General features: G+C 37.3%; 1 protein-coding gene across 1 annotated transcript in view; it reads right to left on the bottom strand.

Moving 5' to 3' along the window:
- PTPRR (protein tyrosine phosphatase receptor type R) overlaps nt 1-24,268 on the bottom strand; it is a 187,105-nt gene that overhangs the window by 144,450 nt on the left and 18,387 nt on the right. The window contains exons 3-4 of the mRNA XM_036761708.1: nt 24,082-24,192; nt 5,231-5,493 (exon numbers count right to left, since the gene is read on the bottom strand). Coding sequence (XP_036617603.1) covers nt 5,231-5,493; nt 24,082-24,192 — 374 coding nt within the window. The remainder of the gene's footprint in view (nt 1-5,230; nt 5,494-24,081; nt 24,193-24,268) is intronic.

Below are 24,268 nucleotides of genomic sequence, written 5' to 3'. Positions count from 1 at the left end.
GATAATGTATGTAAAGCACTTTGCAAACCCATAAAGAGCTATCTAAAGGCTAGTAAGTCTTTTATTATACTCATGATGATGATGTGATGGCAATATCTTTGACAGCAGGAACAGTCTTACTTTGTATTTGAAATTCTAGCACTTAATACAGTTCTCAGAACACAGCAACCACCTAACAAATGCTTTTCCATTCATTCATTCACTCCAAATCTACAATTCTATCTCAGTGGTCCAGATTTTCATGAAAATTTGTTTCTCTTCCAAAATAAGCAACCATTTTTCCCACCTTCAGTCATGTGTGTGCATTTTACACCTTTTGATTCCCTTATCAATTCGCCTAGCTGAAGAGTCACATTCATTTATGTGAATCCTGGAGAACTTGCACCTTATTAATCAGAAAACAGTAGACCAATACTATGACTCTCCACTAGGGGGAGCAGGGAACAGATGTCTGCCTTCTAGTATGCTGGGAATAAGCCATGTTAAATGGGGACTTTGAACTTGTATGCCAGTCTCTGTGACGTTTTTTTGGCAAGGACTTTTGTTTTAATCCTTCTTTTATTCCAGACACTTTCCCTAGAAAGTCTGGGAAGTTCAGTCTGGTTGTTTTATTTTTAAACACCTGAAGTCTATACACTTGCAATGTGTACCACAGCTTTTCACCATAACTGGAAAATGAAAAGAAAGCATGCTATGGTACAACACAAGGAAGGAAAATCAGAGGCTATTTGTTACCTGGAGGCAGTCTGGTATAGTAGAAACAATACATAATGTGGAGTGCTAGCCCTGGGTTCAAATCCTGTCTCTTCTGTTTAATACTTTGAGTGACATAGGGGAAATCACTTAATCATCCTGGTTCTCATTTTTTTCTTACCTATAAAATAAGGAGTTGAGCTAGATAACTTCAAAGGCCTGTCTTGCCTCTTAGGAATGTACTAAGTTCTCTTGATCAGATAGGAGAAACTTATATAACACAGCCATAATTTTCTGGGAGAATTGACTCCTGATGCCACCATTATAATTTCATAGAAGTTTAAGGAAAGCAAACTTTTAAGCTATCAACACACGATAGTTACACTTCACGACAGCTCCAAGAGAAGCTGAACTGGAAAATTGTATGTTGCAAGATTACACAAGTCGCAAATGAGTTTTGTGGCTTAACACAGGTTCAGGGAGGTTTTGTGGACTCTTGGAGATCCTCATGTTCCACACCACACTTGCTACCATTCACCACTCTATCTCAAGGCCACTGTGTTTCTGTTTATGGCAGGGGACAGGGTAATGAGAGTTGAATAGTAAGGAAGAATTGATCTAGTAAGGCATTCTTCACATTTATCTTCTTTATTCATTGGGAACAAACCCAAGTTTCAGTCATAATGGCATTCATTCGTTCATTGATTCATTCTTCATTTGACATAAGGCACTATGCCAGATACTACAGTGGAATACAAAGATGAAATAAGACATCATCCTTACTGTCTCTGAATACAAACATTAATTTTAATTATTAAATGGATCAGGAGTGGGGAGCCTGTGGCCTCGAGGCCACATGTTTCTTACCTGTAAAATAAGGAGTGGAGCTAGATGACTTCAAAGATCCCTTCCAGAAGTTTGGATTTGGTCAAAGGGCCACACTTGAGGACCTAGAGAGCCACATGCGGCCTCGAGGCCACAAGTTCCCCACTCCTGAAAAGGATCTTAAACACTATGATATTTGAAACTTACAAATAAAATAAACTCGAATAACAATAAGAATAAAAATAATAGACCATAAGAAGCTGTGTGGCACAATGGTGGGGGCCAGCTTAGTAATCAAGAAGACTTCTGTCTCTGACACACACTAGTTGTGCAACCATGCCCCAGACAACTCTCTAAAATGGTGACAGAGGAATTGCTGATATACATTGCTTGAGTGAGTTTATACACAGGCACTTCACTATATCAATGAAGTCACAGGTCTGCACTTCCTCCCTTCCTCAATCTGATATTTATATAGTGCTTTAAGGTCTGTAAAGCACTTTATGAACATTAGATGATTTGATTCTTAAAATAAAGTAGGTGCAATTATTATCCACACTATATAAATGAGTAAACTGAGACCCTGAGAAGTTAAACAACTTGCCCACTATCATATGATTAATAAATATAAATGAATGAATGCATAGATAGACAGACAGACAGATACAAATTTCTGAGGCAGGATTCAAATCCAGGTCCAAGTCCAGCACTCATTGGGTTACAACATATTGTCTTCTTTCCCTCTTCCTCCTCTTTTGGGCAAATAAACAATACATTAATAAATATGGTAGTTAAGGTATTGAAGGACTAAAACAGAGCTCAGAGATCATTTGGTGTAATTCTTTCATTTTACAGATTAGAAAACTGAGATCCACACAGGCCAAGTGGCTTCCAAAGGTGATATAGTTAATAAGAGGCACAGCAGGGACTAGAACCCAGATCTTGATTCTCAATAATGGTGACAGAGAAAGTTCTATCTTCTCTATCAGGCAGTTGAGTAAAGAGAAGTTTAAAGCACTCAAGTGAAAGAATGGCAGAGTAGGTCCTAAACAAAAGAGTAAATTAAATTAATCACCAAGAAGTTAATCTGTGTGATTATTTGTGAATTTAACTGTGTGACCCTGGGCAAGTCACTTAACCTCTGTCTCATTTTCCCCATCTGTAAAATGGGGAGAACAAAAACACCCATCTCCCAGAGTTATTGCAAGAATAAAATGAGATAATTGTAAAGTGCTTTGTAAACTTTAAAGTGCTATAAAACTGTTAGCTATTATCATGGCTGTTGTTGTTCAGTTGTTTCAGTCACATTTGCCCCTTCTTGACCCCATCTGGAATTTTCTTGCCAAAGATACTGGACCAATTTGCTATTTCCTTCTCCAGTAGATCCATTTTATTAGTCAGTCAGTGGTTAAATGACTTGGCCAGGATCGCACAGCTAGTATCTGAGGCTAGATTTGAACTCAGATCTTCCTGACTCCAGACCCAGTCCTCCATCCACTAAGCCATAGGCTGCCTCTGTTATTATGACAGAAGGCTAATTATTCCTTTGACTTTTGCATAGGGCTTACTGCCTAATGGTAATGTTGGTAGACCAAAACAAGATTTTGGATGACCAAAATTATCTTCTGTCTTTCTCAGGGTCCTAAGCCACATTTTCAGGATGTGTGCTTGCATATCATAGAATTTGACAAAGTGTTTGAACAAGTGCTATTTATGTACCAGGGATTGGAGGAGATACAAATGAGGCTTAGTTTTTGTATGGAACATCTGCTCTATGAATTATGTACTTGATCTCAAAAAGAACAATACCGGGGAAATGGAGATCTGGGAAAACCAAGCTAGAAAAATTACATAATCATTGAATTGAAAGGGACCTCAGAGATCACCTTGTGCAAGCCCTGAAGTGGGGATACCTGCTGTGTCATCCCCAGCAAGTTGTCCCCTAGCCTCTTCCCGAACCCTTCCAGTGATGGGAAGCTCACTATTTCCTATAGCATCTTATTTAATTTCTTAATAGTTCTAATTGTTCAGCAGCTCAGTTAGAGAGTCGACAAGCATTTATTATGTGCCGGGTATAGTGCTAGGTACTGGAAATACAAAGAAGGGTAAAAGACAGCCCGTGCCCTCAAGGAACTCATATTTTTATGAGGGAGACAACCTGTAGATAACTCTGAAATGTAAGTTATATATATAGTGGAAAAGAAAGAGAGTTCTTTCTTTATAAAGCCTTTGATAAATTCATTCTTATCTTGCACTGGAATCTGTTTCTTCCTGCCTTAGACCTTTAGTTATAGATCTGCCCTGTGGAGAATGTCTTCTCTCTCTTTATTATGATAGCTATTCATATATTTGAGGAAAGCAAGCATGCTCTGATTCTCTATTCCTCTGATTACTAAGCCTTTCTTCCCTGTTCTAAATGCCTCCAGTTTCTTCAACATAAAACTGTACTTTGGGGAGTTTTCTCAGTAATCCCCATGTACCTGACTCTATACAAGATGCATTGCTATGTAAAATTATTTTCCCCTGAATTTAATGATGAATTAAACACCATGAAAGGGGTCATTTTACTTATTGGAATCCTATAACAACTCCTTTGTGTAAAGGGAAGGATTTTATCCTACAGTGTCAAAGACTGTCAGTCAAGTCCTACCAAGCTAGAAAGGCTTTGAGGGCAGGCCCAATGATTGGGCTATAACGTCAGTCTCAGGCAAGCTGTGGTGATCACTACCCTGTATCTGGTACATTGGGCCATTCTAAGCCAAGTGATTCATTTTTATTAAAATCCTTTCCAGTACCCTCAGGTAGAAGCAATTTGCAAGGTGATTTAAAAATAGTCCAGAGAATTAAAAGCAATAAAACCTGGCAGCACAAAGATCAAAAAAGCAGTGGGCAAGGGGTCTCAGGAGCTCCTCATCAAAAATCTCAAAAACCACTTTTATACTCCTCTTGTTCAAATGGTGCACAACCAGGACCCAGATCAGTCCATCTTGGGGCAATATTAACCTCAATGATCCTAGGTCTGCACCGCAACGTTCTTGCAACAGTCCCATTTAGTGCTGTGGGAATAGGACAGAGGGCTGGCTAACTCACATCTCCCCAGCCTGTGACCCACAACAATGAAACTCCAAGATATTCATCACCACAAGGCTGACTGCCAGCTGTCAAATTTTGGTGGCGGTAAATGGGTTGGAGGCACAACTCTTGAAATCTTCTACTGAGATATAGATTACAACCATTGGACAAACTGGGCTATATGCTCATTGGAGTTCACTATGAAGTTTCAAATTATGGTACATCTTTATAAATAGTTGGTGATGACAGATGAACCAATAAGAATAAGAATGTCAGTATTCTCAGAGACCATGTTGTTTATTCGTACTGCAAAGGAGACAAAAATAGAACATGGTAACATTCTAATTCCTCCCTTAAGTGTGATGTATGAAAGACCCAATTTTCTCTTGATCATACAAGAGATGTTTGTTGCTTGGATAATTCAGCAGAATCACACGTGATTAAACAGCTCAGTGAGCCCAATCTATAAGACCTGCCTCTCTGGTGACAAGAAGTATTATTTCTGAATGCCTTGCTACTGAGACAAACATTCCCAGGTGAAACTAACAGACTTTATCAATCAATCAGGTCCAATTCATCAGTACCTGCAGGAGTCAGGTTATGACTAAGCTTGTAAGTAGCTTGAGAAACACTTCCTTACCTCTCCTGAAGTCCCACGGGCTTCATTTTGAAAGGTGATGGACTGGCAGAAATAGCAGGTTTGATCTCAGGAGTGCATCGGCCTTGGGGATCCACTATGACGTTTACCACTTTAGGGGTGTGCTCAGGCTGGACCATGCTGTTGACCGTCTTTGCGTCAGATTGGGTGGCCTGTAACGGGATGGGGGATAGGTGGAGCTCTTGGTTTTTCTCCTTGTCTTGTCTCAGAGAAAGCTGGATTTTTTCTTTTAATCTGTAAAGAACCTGTAAATAGGGAAAAAGAGAATAGCAATTGTTCTCCCACCGATGAAAAAAAATCATAGGAATAGAAAAGAAAGCCTTCATCATTTCCCTGCCTTATCCTGCATCAAAAGATAAAGCAAAATGAGATTCATTTGCTTAAATGAAGAAAAGTTTTTTCATTGTTTTCTCAATTGCTAGTATGAGCTTCTCCCAAAATGATATTTGTAATATTATTTGCTGTACAAACATGTTAATTAAACATCCACAAGAACTTGTTTTGAAAAAGAAAAAGGACTTCTAGAATTAAACTGGGCTTATCTTTTATATCAGTATATTTTTTTAATCGATAAAAGAGAAAGAAGGAAGAAAACTCCCACAAAATATATGGAGGAAGTATAGCTCATATGAGAGTAGTGAAAAACAGCATAACATAATGGAAATATCCCTGGCTTTGGATAGAGGGGACTTGGTTTTAAATGATTGTTGTGCTTCTTTATTTTCTGAGTGACCTTGGGCTTGTCATTTTCCTTTAGGTTCTTCATCTAAAAAAATGAGGGGATCGGACTGCATGTTCTCTAAGGAGTTTTTAAAAATTATGATCTTATACATGTATGAAATAGCAAAGGAGTAAATTCTTTTAAAATATTTTAAAGGATTTTTTTCTGCATCTGTGGTTTCACTTGTCTAGGAAATTGGAAGAATGGAAAGTCCTTCTACCATCATGCATCAGCAGGTCCTTTTTATCTTACTTTATTCCCTTCATGGAGTCCTCTGCATCTTCCTAGGCACATAGCACAATTCTTTGCATAAATATTGAGTAATTGATGAATTGGAATTTATGAAAGCATCAGTGAATAAATGAATGATGGCTGACCAAACTTTGCTTGGACTAATGAGTTTTTAAAATGGAAAAGCAGATACCTCTAAATGAAAGATATGGTTGCACCCACAGTTTCTAGTTTCCTGGTCAAATATTAAAAAACCAGAAAATGGAGGGAACAACCTGTCCTGATTCAAAAGACAATTTTTCTGCTACAAGAATCTTCAAATACTTGGGATTTTTGTTTTTAAATTACAGAATTAAAAACATTACAGATGAAAACACTCAAGCTGAATAGCACCCAAGGAGTGGAATTTTAAAACACTGATTGCCTTCGTCTTCCAATAACCCACTCAAATTGCTTTGTCCCTACTCCACAAAAACAAAACACACATTAGAATAATATGAGTTGGATGATTCATCTGCAGGAGACTTATTCCAGCTGACTGAAAAACTAAATTATATTTCTACAACTTTTATTAAAATAGGCCAGAATGTTTTTTGAAGTAAACAAGCCATTTTCATGAGTAACAAAACAAATACTTTTGTTCAACAATGATTCAAGTCAACAAACACTTATTAAGCTTACTATGTGTAAGGTACTGTCCTAGAAATGTAAAAATAAACAGGATTTGAGCCCTACTCTCAAAGAACTTTTCACATAATAGAGATGAAAGATGTACAAACAAGTATTATGCTATAACAAGACCTCTATAAAATCCTAGTCTGATACCTCATCACTAAGTGAAGGTGACCCTGAGTTCTCAAAGACTGCCTATGGAGTACAAGCTTTAGCAGGTTTTACCATCCTTTTAGGATGATTCCAATAACACTGAATTCCAACCCCCCCCACCACCACCAATATTGACAGAAAATAAGGAAGGATCTCAATACATTGAGTGGATCCCCTGGGGAAACCTTCTGGGAGAACATGGACAAGAGCATCAAGACTGTATCATTGGAGGAGTCATCTAAACCAATGACATCACAAATGCATTTGAGTATTTTGAATACAAGAGAGAATATAATACAATAATTGAAAAGGAACAGTCCAGGCAAAATGCTATGATTCCCAAATTGGAGAGTACAAGGATATTAAAAAGGGTAACTCATTAAAGTGGTAGCACACCTCGTAGACCCTGAAGGGGGTCCTAAAGCTGATATTGTTCTCATTCAAACTTTCCTAGACCACTTTATCTAGATGATCCTTTTTCACCCCACCACAGTCTACCTTGTATCATGCTTATCTGTGTACAAATTGTATCTGTCAGTAGAATTTAATCTCCTTGAGGACAGACTGCATTATTTTGTATAATTATTTCTCCATCAACTAGCATAATGCCTCTTGCAGAAGAGACAATAAGTGTCTAATCAATGAATGAGTGGGCAAAGGGTCAGGGGTAGGGAGTGATATTAACCAAGATATAGAGATGGGAGGAGAGGAGACAAGAAAATGCTAGAAAATAAAAGGGACAAATTGAAGCTAAAGCTGGAAAGATATGTTGGAGCCATATTATAAAAACTTGAATAGAAGAGTCAAGAGCATATTCTTTATCCGTACAATGGGGTGCCCCTAAAGGTTTTTGAGTAGGAGAGTTACAGGAGCAGAATTGTGAATTAGGACAATTATCTGGGTAGCTATGTGATGGATAGATTGGATTGGGAATGGATTAGAGGCGGCACGTCCTGTTAGGAGGCTATCATAATGGTCTAAGTGAAAAGAAAAGGTGACCTAAAGAAGAGTAATTACGGGAGGGAATAGAAAGAAGACATGAATTACGTTATTGAGAAGGCACAAAAGTTGATACTGTGGGGATTCAGGAAGGCCCAAATCGGAGTCCTAACTCTACCACTTGCCTGCTCTGTGATTTTAGGCAAATCATTTAATCTCTATAGGTCCTTATTGGGATATTAGATTAGATGATCTCTAGGGTCCCTTTTGGGGGCTGCTAGGTGGATAAAGTGCTGACCCTAGAGTGAGGAGCACCTGAATTCAGGCCTAGTGTCAGAAAGACTGATCTTTGTGAGTCCAAATCTGATCTCAGACACTTACTAGCTATGTGAACCTGGGCAGGTCATTTAACCCTGTTGGCCTCAGTTCCTCATCTGTGAAATGAGCTGGAGAAAGAAATGATGAACCATTACAGTATCTTTGCCAAGAAAACACCAAATGGAGTCACAGAGAGTCAGATACAACTGAAAACGACAGAAGGAGGAGAAGGAGGAGAAGGAGGGGGGGGAGGAAGGGGAGGAGAAGGAGGAGGGATCCCTTCTAGCTATAGTGTTCTGTGAGCTTAGGAGTCTGTAATTGGATTTGTTAATTGATTAGAAGTGACTAGTAAGGTAGAGAGAATTGTCAAAGGTGGCTCAAAGGTTAAGAGCCCTTGTCAATGAGAAGATGGTGGTGTGCTAAAAAGAAAAAGAGAAGTCAGGGGGATGAACAAATCTTTGGGGTAAGACAAATTCAGTTTTGCACATGTTGAGTTTGATAACTGGACATCCCATCTGGGGCTGTCTAGTAGTTAGTTGGAAATACGGGACTATAACTCTATGTAGAAACTGAATGAGGAAATAGAGATTTGAGAAACTTCCATATAGAGGTAATATATGAATGTACAAAGAAGTACTTAAAGGATCTGTGCTTTCATCAGCAAAGGGAACTCCTGTCATGGGTTCTCCCTCCACAAACAAAAATAGAAATTATGATTTAAGTCCTAGGGAATCATTAGTGACATAAAGAGGCTAAATGACTATGTGGCTAGTAAGTGACATAGGAGGAATTTTTACCTATGGCATGGAAGATGGGGTAGGGACTAGACTTGGAGTCAAGAAGACATGGGTTCAAATCTAGCATCAGATACTTGTTAGTTTTTTTGACCATGGGCAAGTTACACAAACTCTGACTCAGTTTCCTCATCTGAAAGATAAAGGAGTTGGACTTGATGGCCTCTAAGGTCCTTTTATCTCTAAATTTATAGCCTATGATCCTTCCTCCATTGTTATTCCTAATTCCAACCTGGAAACCCTAGTCTCTATACAGAGATGGTAATTAGTAATAAATAATGATTGCAATGTAGATTTTGTAAGTTCAGGTTTAAGGATAATAATTAGATTTGCCTAGATCTTTTTATATTAGAGTGAAGTATTTATCAAAGAAAAAAATATGGGAGCTGAGGAATAACCAATCTGACTCAAGTATATTTCATAGTTAATTTTATGCATATATACATATATTAAATTTTTTTATGAAAACATAGTTACCCCAAATCCTTCTCAACTAGCTTATAAACAAGACTGGATACAGAAACTTTGTCCCATATTTTGCAATCAGTCATCTACTCATTTTATTGGAGGCCAGAGGTTAATTCTCCAATCACTCTTTCTCTGGCATGTGCACACTAGTCATTTCAAAAGCAAATAGTTTCCATTGTGAAATAACTGAACAGGAAAACTTGGAAAATGAATTAAGATGTTTATGAGTTACCCTTTAATAAATAACCAGATAAATTCTCCAACAACCATTACATCAAATAAACTCATGGAATCTTTTCAAGAGGTTTGCACCAAAATAGAACAATTCAGTCCATAGAATTTCACCCTCTTCTTGCCCCAACCCCTTTGCAGTTATTTTACAGGAAAAGAAAACAAGTCTGAAAGAGGAAAAGTAGAGGAGGGGGGGTATTTCTTGAGTAGAAATAGGTAATATTGTCTTCATTTTCCAAAAAAGGGATGATGATGGAGTCTTCAAATTAATGAATTACAGGCCAGGAAGCTTGATTGAGATTTATGGCAAAATTCCAAAACAGATTAAAAAGAGATGATTTGTGAGTACTTAGGAAGGGCAATGGTGATGGTTGAAAGCCAATGTGGGTTGACACAGAATGGTTCATACAAGACTAATCTTACTAATATTTCCTTTTTCTTTTTTAAAATTAATTTATTTTTAGTTTTAAACATTAGCTTCCATAAGTTTTAAATTTTCTCCACCTCCCTCCTCTTCCCCCTGCCCAAGACAGCATGCAATCTGATATAGGCTCTACATATATATTCTTATTAAACATATTTTCACATTAATCATGTTGTATAGAAGAATCCTGTTTTCTTTTAAACAAAGTTACTAAATTGGTAAATCAGGGCATACCTTTGACATTGCATACCTAGATTTCAATAAAACAACTTGCCAGAGTCTCTTGTGGCCAACATTAGAGACAAGTAAGCTAGATAATAGCTCAACTGGATAGATTTAGGACCGGTTGGATGTCCAAACCCAAGGAGTACTCAATAATAAGTCAATGTCAACATAGAAAGAGTGCTATAATAAGAGTATTCCAGAGATTTGTCCTCCTTTGTCTTATCCTGTTCAAAAATTCTATCCATAATTTTGATGAAAGATGGGTATAAAATATGAAGTTGACAAAAAGCTGAAGGGTATAGTTAGCATTAGAACCTCGATATGCTAGAACGAAGGACAAATTCTAAAAAGATGAAATTCAATAAGGATAAATGTAAAGTTCTAGACTTGAATTCTCTAAAAATTATTTCTGCAAGTAAATAAATTGGGGAGATGTGGGGACATATGGGATATAAGGTAGAATAGTTTATATCAACAAGGTCTTGGTGGTTTTTTTCATGGGCTATATACTCAATATGAATAAGTACTGTAACATGTCCATAAAGCCTGGTATAATTTTAGGTAATATTTAATAAAAACATAATGTTCAGGACAAGGGAAAGGAGAGTCCCAATATACAATGTGGTGATCATAACTTATTACATTTTAGGTTCCATATTTTAGAAAGCACACTGAAAAACTGGGTAATGTATAGAGGAGATACCAGGCTGGTAGTGAGATTAAATATTATCGCTTATCATGATTAGTCAAAAGAATTGGAAAGATTTAGTTTAGTGAAGACTTAGCAAGGACATAATAGTTGTTTTTAGGCAATTAAAAGGTTGGTACATTAAGAGAGATAAGATTTTTTCTGTTTTACCCTAGAAAATCAACACCGGAAAAGTGACAAGACAAAGAGATCCTTGATGTAATATAAACTGCATTAGGGCAGGGGTTGTTTTATTTCTGTTCTTGTATTACTAGCACATACCACAGGACCTCCTACATTCCTTGTGGTTATTCTGTCATTCAGTCACATCCAACTCTTCATGACTCCCAGATTATAGTGTGTCAGGTTCTTCTATTCTCTACCATCTCCTGAAGTCTGTCCAAGCCCACATTTATTGCTTCCATGATAGTATCTATGTAACACATCTTCTATGGTTCCCTTCTCCTTTTGCCTTCAATCTTTCCCAGCATCATCAGAGTCTTTTCCAATGAGTCCTGTCTTCTCATTATGTAGTCAAAGTATTCAAGCTTCAGATTCAGTATTTGTCCTTCCAGTGAATTTGTTGTGGTGGTGGTTGCTCAGTTGTTTTAGTCATGTCTGACTCTTTGTGACCCCATTTGGAGTTTTCTAGGCAAAGATACTGAAGTAGTTTGCTATTTCCAGCTCTTTTTACAGATGAGAAAACCGAGGCAAACAGGGTTAAGTGATTTGCCCAAGGTCACACAACTGATACATGTCTGAGTCTGAATCTGAACTCTGATCTTTCTGATTCCAGGCCTGGTGCTCTATCCACTATGCCACCTGGCTACCTCTTCCAATGAATAGTCTAGAGTTAATTTCTTTAAGTGTTGGTTGATTTGATCTCCCTGCTATCCAAGGAAGTCTCAAAAGTCTTTTCTAGCACCACAGTTTGAAAGTATTGATTCTGCTACAGCTTTCCTTATAGTCCAACTCTTACAGTCATATATTACTACATGAAAAGTATGGCTTTGACTATATGGACCTTTGTTGATAAGGTGATGTCTCTACTTTTTAGTATTCTGTGCAGACTTGCCATAGCTTTCTTTCCAAGAAGCAAGTGTCTTTTAATTTCATGGCTGCAGTCACCTTCTGCAGTGATCATTGAGCCCAAGAACATAAAATCTGACACTACTTCCATTTCTTCACCCTCTATTTTTCAGGAAATACTGTGACCAGATACCATGATCTTAGTTGGTGTTGTTTAATATTAGACTTTAAGCCAGCTTTTGCATTCTCCTATTTCACCCTCATCAAGAGGCTTCTTAATCCCTCTTCACTTTCTGCCATTAGAGTATTATATGCATATCTCAAAAGACTGTTGATATTCTCCCGGCAATGTTAATTCTAGCTTTGATTTCTCCAGCCTGGCATTTTGCATGAATTTCATACTCTGCATATCAGTTAAATAAATAAGGTGACAATATACAGCCTTGTTGTATTACTTTCCCCATCTTGAACTAAACAGTTGTTCCATATTTGGTTCTAATTTTTGTTTCTTGGCCCACATACAGCTTCCTCAGGAGATAAGTAAGACGATCTGGTACTCCCATCTCTTTGAGGACGTGTCACAATTTGTTGTGACGTACACAAAGACTTTAGTGTAGTCAGTGAAACAGAAGTAGATGTTTTCCTGGACTCCTTTGCTTTCCTCCATAATACAGTAAATGCTGGCAATTTGGTCTCTAGTTGCTCTGCCTCTTTGAAGACCAGCCTGTATTTCTGGTCATTCTAAATATTCACATATTGCTGAAGTCTAGCTTCCAGAATCTTAAGCATAACTTTGCTGGTGTGTAAAATGGGTGCAATTGTTTGGTAGTTTGAACATTCTTTGGCATTGTCCTTCTTTAGGATTGGGATGTAAACTGACCTTTTCTGATCCAGTGGTCACTATTGAGTTTTCCAAATTTGCTGGCATATTTAATACAGAATTTTAATAGCATCATCCTTTAGGATTTTAAGTAGTTCAGCTGGAATTCTATCACTTCCACTAGCCTTAGTGAGCAATGCTTCTTAAGGCCCACTTGACTTCATTCTCCAGGATGTGTGGTTCCACACCATCATGGTTATCAGTAACGTTAAGATGTCTCTTGTATAGTTCTTCTATATATTTTTGCCCCCTTTTAATCTCTTCTACTTGTGTTAAGTCTCTGCCATTTTTGTCTTTTTATCGTGCCCATTTTTTCATGAACTATTCCCTTGATAGCTTCAATTTTCCTGAAGAGATCTTTTGTCTTTCCTATCCTATTGTCTTCTTCTATTTCTTTGCATTGCTCCCTTAAGAAAACCTTGTCTTTCCTTGCTATTCACTAGAATTCTTCATTCAGTTGGATATATCTTTTCCCTTTCCCCTTTGTTTTTCTTTCTTTCCTTAGCTATTTGTAAAGCCTCATCAGACATAGTAGGTACTTAATAAGTTTTTGACTTGAGTTCCAATTATTGCTGTCCCAGATGGATTGAGCTGCTTCAAGAGAGTAGGGGTTCCAACATGGGAGTTTTCCAAGTGGAGGCTAGATGACTTCTTATTGGTTCTGGGGTGGAGAGTTCAGGACCCTGTTCAGATATCGGTAGGAATAAATGATCTCTGGAATCCTTTTCAACTCTGAGATTCTCTGATTCTGTAAATTCCCCAAAGTCTCACAATGAGTTGCTAACGTACACAGGATCATAGGATGTGGAGTCAGAAGATCCTTAGAAACCACCTAATTCTAACCTTCTCACTTTAGAGATGAGAAAGTCAAGGTCCAGGGAAGTTGAACAGCCAAAATTCATGAAGGTTATTGTGGAATTGGCTAATCAATCAAATAACCAATCAAATAGCATTTATTAACTTCCAACCAAGTGCCTGCAGACACTGTACTAGGCACTAGGGATACAAAGATTTCTTCCTCAGTCTCTTAAATCCCAGGGCAGTGCATCTTCAGTCACCTTAACCTCCATCATTCCACTCAACATCTGAAATCTGTATGAGTGCAGAGGGTATGTCTCTTTCTTTGAGACCAAAAATAGAGAATCCCAATTTATCATTTCAAAACTCATCCAGAAATTAAGCCATAATTGACCAAAGAAGGGAGTTTTTCTTTTCTATAAACTTTGTCTGAATTTTAGAAAAGGAAAAAAAAGTAAATTGGCCTAGGATTGGTAAAGAAAATAAGTGAGAAGATGTAAAGAAAGGAAATCAACCTATAACAAGAGAAGTATACACTAGGAAAAAGAGAAATGGAGAAGCGCAGATGGGAAGAAGCTAAAAACAGAAATCAACACTTTTTTTATAAAATAATAATCTCTTGAGTAAGAAGTATGTGAAACTATTACTTATATTATTATAAAAATATTTTAATGATCAAAATGTGTTCAATAGATTTCAATATCATGCTATGAGTCTATTGTCATGTGAAGTTATTTTAGCTATCTAAAAGCCAGGAATGTTGGATAGAGACGGCATAATGTAGGGGATTGGCCTTGGAGTTAGGAAGACCTGGATTCAAAACCTACCTCTGATAACCAGCTTCTGTGACCTTGGACAGGTCATTTAACTTTTCAGTGCCCTTGGCAGTCCTCCATAGCTAAATGATCCAGGTGAATTGCCTATTTGTAATGCTTGAAGGAGTCTCTCTACTGATCATAAAACCAACTAATCATAGATCAAGAGCCAGAAGAGACCTCAGAGAACATCTAATCCAATTCCCTTATTTTTACAGATGAGGAAACTGAGACCCATGGAGAATAAGTAATTTGCTTAAGGTCACGAAGATAGTGGGTATTAGAAATCACAGGTCCAGACTCAAAATGAAAAAAAAAATAAAAGTGGTGTTTGAGGCATACTGATTCAAACATACTCTATGACTTGATCCCACTGTGACCACTGAAATAATTTATAAGATGACTGGTTAAAATTGGCCATACAGTTTGTGAACTCATTAGCCTTGAGAACTTCAGGTTAGAAACTGAGTAAGAAGTCAATTCAGAAAAGGGTGAAGACTACTTTGCAACTTCAGGATAACTGTAAATGTTTAAAGATAGATTTTGATCATTCTTATTAGGAAGGAGGCAATATGGTTGGTGGAAAGCACACTGGTTCTAGAGAGAGCAGACCTATGTTGACATCCTGCCTCTCATTCTTACTATGTGTGTTAAGTTGGGAAGGTCTTCCCTGAAACCTCCAAATCAGGGGGTTGGTCAAGGTGACTTCTGGGGTCCCTTCCAGTCCTAGATCTATACAATAATCACAGCAATAACAATTCATATTTATAAAGCATTCTTGAGTTTGTAAAATGCTTTATATGCATTCTGTAATGTGATCTTCATAATAACCTTGCAAGGGCAATGCTATTACTATTTAATATTATATAATATATATGTATATTATATAATATAAACTATTATATACTATTTTATAGATGAAGAGACTGGCCCAGAGGATTTAAATGACTTGCCCAAGGCCACACTGCTGGTGTGTCTGAAACAGGTTTCAAATCCAGGTCTTGATTTCAAGTCTAGCTGTCTATCCACCGTGCCATTCTGTCTCACGGACATTTCCTAGAGTTTTAGAAGCTCTGTCATCAACAAACAACTTTCATAAAGAACTCTAAATTATGTGGCAAAAAGATACAAAAGCGACAGTGGCTTAGGCTATTTTTCCCCCATAATGTGCATTTATTGAGTGTTCACCCAGGGTTCTCAGCGTGCTTTTTGGCCTTAAGAAAATTATATAGCACTTTCGGTTTCAACTATCGAAACTCGTAACAACTAAAAAAATAATTTTTTGTCTGGCATGAAGATGATCGCTACTGATTTGACTTTCCAAAGCTTTTCCCACAGAGCCAAACAACACTGTTTTTGTTCGTTTTCTAAAACTGTTTTCTAATCCCCCTGCTTTCTCCATTTTCCTCCCCTTCCCTCCCCAGGATGTTGCTACCTCCTCAACTGCTTTATAAACCACAAGCTGTATCTAAAGACTTCATGCGAATGACAAATGATGTTCTTTCTATTATTGATTCAAGTTAAGGAATTAATTATTCTTACTCATACATTCCTTCCACCTAGAACTGCCTGAATGAAATGGAAGTCACCCATACGCATTTTCTTGGAAAATTGTCGGTGTCTGACGATTTGTCACTTCACCCACTCGACACTCCCTTTTGAGAGGTGCTAAACAAACCACATATTTGAAAATGTCATGCATGTCTAATCGGGTGCCTGGAAGCATCTGTAAAATTCTGTTATTTGGAGAACATAAACAATATGCTACATTATGAAAAGGCAGCCTAGTTTTAAGTTATCATGACAGTGGTGATATCTAAAATTTCTTTTCAACTCTAAATTCTATGTTCTCTTTTTTATCCCCCAATTGCATCCATTTACCTACTCAATTTCAGGATAAAATCATACACTTTTCATTTCTGTTGATTATGACTGAACTCTGTGGTATATAGGAATAATGGACACAAATAGAGCATTTGTAAAGCTTTACTATAATAACGTAATGCTAGAACAAAATACTGACTTAATTTCTTATTTCTCTTTGACGTTGCAGGAAAAAGAATCAGAATTTATGCAGTTGGATAGCATATGTAAAAAATTCACTAGAGCAAGCCTTAAAACTTTCTCCAGAACAGAAGAATTAACCAAGGTAATCCAACAGAAACTGGCAAGCTTGGCTTTATAATGAATCATTTCAAGTAGCTCAGAATCTTCCCAAATAAAAGGGGGAGGGCCCAGACATAACTGCATTGGGGTAGGTGAGGAATATCTTTTTGTCAATGAATATTGGCACCTTCTCTGCAATTTCTCTTTTTAGAGAACTGCCTCAAATATAGAAAGGTTAATGTGACTTCCCAGGTTTGTACAGTTAGTGTGTTTCAGAGAGATATGGACCCAAGTCTTTGGGACTTTGAGGTAATTAGGTGGCACGGTTGACAGAGTCCTAGGCTTGGAGTTAAAAATACCTGAGTCTGACTCCTCCCTCAGATACTTCGTGGCTGTGTGACCCTGAGCAAGCCACTTAACTCTGTTTGCCTCAGTTTCCTCCTCCGTAAAATGAGCTGGAGAAGGAAATAGCAAACTCCTCCAACATCTTTGCCAAGAAAACCCCAAATGGGGTCACGAAGAGTTGGGCATGACTGAAAATGACTAAACAACAACAAAACTGGAATGTGCTTCCTTGAGAGGTTAATGATTTCCCCAACCTTGAAGACAGAGGGTAGATGATAAAATCTGTGATTTGAAGGCCTTCAGGGAGGGAGACCCCCTATCTTCTATCATTCCATTTTTGGATAACTCTAATTATCAGGAAATTTTTCTTATTTTTTTATTTTTTTGAGGGGGGAAGGCAGAGCAATTGGGGTTAAGTGATTTGCCCAAGGTCACACAGCTAGTAAGTCTGCCAAGTGTCTGAGGTTGGATTTGAACTCAGGTCCTCCTGACTCCAGAGCTGGTGCTCTACTCACTGCACCACCTAGCTGCCCCTCCTTTCTTTTTTTTAATTTTAATTTTTTTTGAGAAGTTTTTCTTTGTACTAAGTCTAAGTCTTCTTCTCTACAACTTACATGAGTTTTTCTTCGGCCCTCTGGGCCAACCAGAACAAATCTAATCTGTCTTTTATATAACAGACCCTCCAAATACTTGAAAAGCATTATCATGTTCCCCATAAGTGTCTCTTCTCTAGGCTGAAGATTCCTCTAATGATTTCAGCCAGTCTTTACAAGGCTGGGTTTCTCAATGCATCCTGGGCCATCTCCAGTCATCCTGATGAATATCTGGTCACTGGACCCAGATGGCTCTGGAGGAGAAAGTGAGGCTAGTGACCTTGCACAACCCTCTCTTACTCAAATCAAAGTCAAGTGCAAGTCCTGTCATCATCTCCCTGACGTCATGGACCTCTTCGAAAATGAAGGACAAACACAACAACAAGGCATATGTTTGTACCATCCTTATCACCATCAGAATAGCAAATCAATTTCACAGGTAGGTGGTGTAATGAATAGAACATTGGCCCTGGAGTCCGGAGGATCTGGGTTCAAATCTGGCCTCAGACGTTTCCTAGCTGGGTGACCCTGGGAAAGTTGCTTACCCCTGTTTGTCTCAGTTTCCTCATCTGTAAAATGAGCTGGAGAAGGAAATGGCAAACCACTCCAGTATTTGCCAAGAAAACCCCAAATAGGCTCACAAAGAGTCAGATATGACCAAAATGACTCATCAACAACAATCAATGCCATTTTGCTCTTTTCAAAGTCAGTCCTTTGAGGAGTATGCATTTTTCTATAACTATCAGTAACTCTCATCGCATTTACTTCTAAATCAGAAACCCTAAGCTATTTTGGTGAAAAGTGATGTCTGATATATTAGATCCTACTCTAGGTTTAAAGCTATTATTCTACCATCAATACGAAAAAAAAAAACAACTTAAGCACACAAATAAGAAAACAGATTCTAGTAATCTACATCTTAAAAGAATTCTCTGCTTTGAGATAATACAGAATTTAGTTGACACCAGCTTGTAAGGGTCACACTGGATTAAAACTATGGCCCATCTAGGCCGACGTTGTTTTTGATGGACTTCCTCCTTGAAAGCAGGTGCAGAGGTTTATGATTGAGAGCAGGGATTCTCCAATTTTTCCATCATAGTAGAACCATTTACTTTAAACAATACAGTTTAAACAAATTGGCAGAACCCTTGTGATAAAATCCTTTAAAATGATTCTAAATGCCATTTTGTAAACGATGCAATAAAATTTGTTTTTTAAAGAAAAGCTTGGGGATATTTCAGGGTTCTTTATTTACTTATTTATTCATTTGTTTGTGTATTTTTGCAGCACAGTTAGAGAAACACTGATGTGGAGTAACCCCCAAAGATTTATTTCCTATAATAGTCTGTTATAGGTCTGTCAGCAATGAATTAGTCTTGTCATTGTCATTTGGGTTTTTTTGGTTTGGTATCTACAGGAAACCCCCTAAATATATATATATATATGCATATACGTATACATATATATGCATATACATGTTTATGTGTATGTAATATATATGTATATATTACACACACACACATATATATATAATATGTACATATGCATTTGACTTGCAAAATGAGTGGGAGTTTGGTGTAGTGATGGACTTCTTAACCATTTTTATGTTATGGAACCTCTTGGCCATATGGTAGAACCTATGGATCCCTTCTCAAAGTAATGTTTTTTATACCTCAAATAAAGGATTACAAAGGAAACTAATTATATTGAAATCTTGTTATCAAAATATTTGAAAAATTATGATGTAGTAATTTATCTCGAGGTAGATCTAATAACTTGAGTAATTTTGAAGTAGTGTTGAAAATAAATCATGACAACTCGAATGTGACATGAAAATGTCCAATTTCAATTAGAGATAAATAACAAGTATTGCTAATAACAATATGATGTATCACCTGTGTTAATAATTGAAAGAAATGCCAAATTTTAGGTAGAGGTTAGTGAAAATAAAGATAGATTTTTTTTCCTATCCAAGTTGACAAATCCTATGAAATCTGGCCATGGACCCAAGGTGTAATGGATAGTAACATTGGGGACTTGGAGTCAGGAAAACCTGGGTTCAAATTCTACCTATTGCATTTACTAAGTGTGGAAACATAGGCAAGTCACTTAATCATAGTCAGCCTCGGTTTCCTCCTCTGGAGAATGGGGATAACAATACCTGTAGGACCAACATCATCAGATTGTTGTGGTGTGACTCAGATGTGATAGTGTGGGTAAAGCACTCTGCAATCTTTCATTTATTATTGTTGTTTTTTATTATTAACAAATGATCTGAAGAGGCAGTGTAGTTGGAGTCAGGGGGACCTGGCTGTAAATCTTTCCTTTGTCATTTGCTAGCTGTGTTGCCCTGGGGAAGTCTTTTTTGCTTTTCTGGGCCTCAGTTTCTTCATCTGTAAAATGAGGGACTTGGACTTGATTCTAAGGTCCCTTTTGGCTCTAAATCTATAATCCTATGTTACCATCACCTGGCAGCACCTGTGTTCCCTTCCTGAGGTTTAAAAGATTAGGACCCTTTGGTCTAAAATAGGGGGAGGGGGCTAAGAGAAAATATAATTGAAATCTACAAAATAAAAGAATAGAAAAGAAAGTTATTGCTATTATTACTACTTACAAACTATGTGGAATATGCTTTATTCCACTCCTCCTTCCCACCCAGAACCTACTTACGTATGTATGTAGATATACAAATGTGCATATGTATACATGTACCAATTTATATATACACACACTTTTGCACACACATGCATGCACTCACACAGAGACACGTACTCCCTTCTCTTCCAGTTCTGACCTATTACCTCAAAAATGATTTTTTAATGATCTATTTCTTTTAAGAGTCAAAAAGCAACTTTAATCATAGATGAAAAGCAGAAGGAGAAGACTAGTCTTTGGGATATACCTGGAGGTGAGAAAGGAAATGTCATGTTTTGAATTGAAATGAGACATAATAAGCTGTACCACTAGCCCACCAAATTCCCCCAAATGACCAGACACCCCTATCAGAAATCTACCTTTTTTTCTTCCTCTAATTTAACAATTTTCCCCTCAAGCACCGCTATTCAAAATAAATAAAATTATGTTTCTAGCTCCTCCTTGTCCTTTTGAATTGCTAGCATTATAAAGTGTTGTTCTCAATTCAATTCAGCAAAGTATTCCCTGTAGTTTTTTGTTGCTCATGAATTATTTCTGCTATATCATGGGTTGAACAAGCCTATTATGAACTAATCATGGAATCTACCCAACATTTCTAATGTTGATTCTATGGGAAGATGAATTTCAAATTCCACACAAGTGATTAACAAAATCAACTTCTGGCACACAATGTGTTGGTGAGTTGAGGATGGGGTGGATCACCTGTAGAGACAATGACTTCATAAAGTTTCTACCCAATACAGGATGTATGCTCTTGCTTTATTTGTTGTAAACTTTCTTATCTTGTGCTTTAAGAGATAGGTAACATCAGATGAGATAATATTTGTAAGGCACATAGCTTCACAAGTGTCAGCATATAGTAGGCGCTTAATAAATGCTTGTTTCCTTCTTTCCTCCCTTTCTTTTTTTCTTTACTTAAGGTATACTATCTTTTTGTAGTGCTAATATTCTTGGCTTTTTTGTGACTATATCATTCCATTATTCTTCTTAACATCTACATAACTTCCTTCAATATTTCTAAACTTAAATTTGATTCTTCCTCCTACTCCCCCCCCCCCAAGCATTGAGAAAGCAAGAAAAACAAAACCCGGTTGCAAATGCTTCATTATTATTTTTAAAAGTTATACTAATCTTAATAACCATCAAGAAAAATATATGTGCAGAAATATGAACAATAGGTAATAATGCTACATGGAATTTATGAATTTTTTAGGTCTTAGAATTAGAGAAATCTAAGAATTCATAGAAATCTAGAACTGGAAGAAATCTCAGCAACCACCAAGTTCAACCCATACCTGAACAAAGAAAGATCTCTTTGGTAACATTCCAGATAAGTGACCATCCAACCTTGCTGGAAGACTTCCAGGGATGGGGGACCCAACGACAGATATTAATAATAGTTAATATTTTGTACTACCTTAAAATTTGCAAAACTCTTCACATGTGTGTTATCTTATTTGATCCTCCCAACACCCAGGGAAATAAGTGCTATCACTGTCCCCATTTTAGAGATGAGAAAACTAGGAGACAAAGAAGCCCATTACTTGCCCCGGGTCACATAGCTGGTAAATATTTGAGGTAGGATTTGAATTTGGATCTTCCTTCCACATGAAAACAACTCTCTCATCTGCCCATTGGTCATTTCTTCTCTAGAAGAAATATTTTCCACTCTCTTGAACTGATCCTCATGTGACATGGGCCCAAGACCCTTCACAGCTGGATGAACTTCCTCTCGATGTTCTTTCATTTATCAAGGTCCTTCCTAATATACGGTTACCCTGAACTGAACACAATACTCCAAATGCGGTTTGACCACAGATGAGTACAGGAAGACTAATATGTCACAAAACAGTAACAAAATGTCCTATTTGTTTCTATTTGCTCTTGGTTTTTTTTTTCTTCTTTTGTTATTTTGTTAACTTTAATAATAGAGGGTCTCCTAAAAGTCTTGGTGCAATTTAAATCTGTTGTGATTCATTGTTTAGTCATATCTGACTTTTCGTGACCCTGTGGACAATACTGTTCATGGGGTTATCTTGGCAAAGATACCAGAGTGGTTTTCTATTTCCTTCTCCAGTGAATTAAGGCAAACAAAAATTAAGTGACTTGGCCAGGATCACACAGCTAGTGTCTGAGGCTGGATTTGAACCCAGGTCTTCCTGACTCCAGGTCCAATGCTCTATCCACTGATCCACCTGCCTTCCTAATTTAAAGTTGAGCTAAAACTGCAGTGAGACTTTTGGGATAATCTGTATATAAGCCTTTTTAAACTAAAAAGTCTAAGCCTATTTTGTTTAAATACCAGCCAGTTGAGAGAGCAAAAAAAAATAAAAAATGATGAAACCCATGGTGATGGTATTGATGATGACAAAAGAAATCGAATGAAGTCTCTTTTTTGGCTTCTAAGAAACCGATGATCATATTAAAAATGTGTTAAATTAAAAAAAAAGAATATAGCCTACAGGAAAATGGCACTAAAACACATTTGTAAATATTCAATGGGACAGGAGAAACCATGAAATTTACAAAATGAAAATAATTAAAAAGTCAATTATTGTTTCAACTGAAAGGTAAATTTTAACTCCTTCAGTGCCAATAAGAACAAATCAGTAATAGGTTTGAAGTTTGTTTGGATTTTGTTTCTGTAATTACAGATAGGTAATTAGAAGAAAAACATGAATTTATAATTTAGTACAATTGCTGCAGATCATGAATGTTACTAGAGGTGGCATGGGATGGTGAATAAAGTGCTGGCTTCAATTTCAGGAGGATCTGGGTTCAAATCCTGCCTCTGATCTATACTGGCAGCTTGACTCTGGACAAGTCATTTGAATTCTGAGTACCTCAGGCAACTTTCTCAGACTTTAATTTAATTGTTGTTCTGTATTGGTAGAGGAAATTTCTCTGAAAGAAACTAATTCAAATCTTGATTCTAGCTTCCCTCCCCCTCCAAAAAAAGAGAGAAACAGGTATCAGAAGAACCTAATTCTTCTAATTCAATACAATTGGTGCAGAGAGTGAGTATTATGATGGATAGGTATAGAGAATTGCAGAATAAAAAGGCATTAAGGGATTGTGATTTGTATTGATGGCAAAAGTACCCACACTGAAGAAATCCAGGATATAACAAAGCAGAGAAGAAAATTAGTCTATAATGGGTAACTTTGATTCATATTTTATGACCCTATTCTTATATTTCAGGTGATGGTTTCCAAAGGCACTTTACAAAAACGGAATCAATCAATACTTGGGGGGTGGGGGTGGGGGAAGAGGAGGCAAGAGAGTTGACAAGCACAAGCACAATAGTATGCTCTCTTCTTTACCTAGGAAGAAAGCCATAAGTTTTAACCCAGGTCAACAACCCAAGAAATAAATCTGGGGTTTGTTTTTACATGTTTTTGAACAATGCTGTAGACGAATAAATAGTGCAAGCCCAGAGTATGCCTACCAGGTTCTAATGACATTGAGGGCTATGATGACCTCAGTAAATCACTTTCAAAAGCTTCACTCTCCTGGTTGATCAAGTTACTAGAATCCCGCAATGCAATTACAGTCTCATTACACTGTCCAGCATCCATAATTCCATAGGCTTTCCTAGAGTAATCACTTTGCTGTCAAACATGAAATATTCCTAAGGTAACATAGTAAATGGTCTGATTAAATATTCTTTCTTCTTTCTCTCAATCCCTTTCAGCCAGTTGCTTGTGGGCTAGGCATGTGAAAAAAGAAAAAGAAAGAAAGAACTTACCATCAGACATGTGACGATCATTATAAAGATACTGAGGAAAATGACAACCGCATAAAATCCTTCTTTGCTCCAGATCTTATCCGCTTCATGTTGTCCTTGTAAGACGTTGGTCTTGAAAGCAAAACAAGAGAGCCTTGCGTTAGATGAGAAATGGGGTTGGGGGGGGCGGGGAGGAGGGAGAATAGAT

Source organism: Trichosurus vulpecula, chromosome 5, assembly GCF_011100635.1.
Source record: "Trichosurus vulpecula isolate mTriVul1 chromosome 5, mTriVul1.pri, whole genome shotgun sequence".
NCBI classification, from domain to species: domain Eukaryota; kingdom Metazoa; phylum Chordata; class Mammalia; order Diprotodontia; family Phalangeridae; genus Trichosurus; species Trichosurus vulpecula.
The sequence above is the reverse complement of the archived record's forward strand: the minus strand, read 5'-3'. Positions and strand labels throughout refer to the sequence as shown.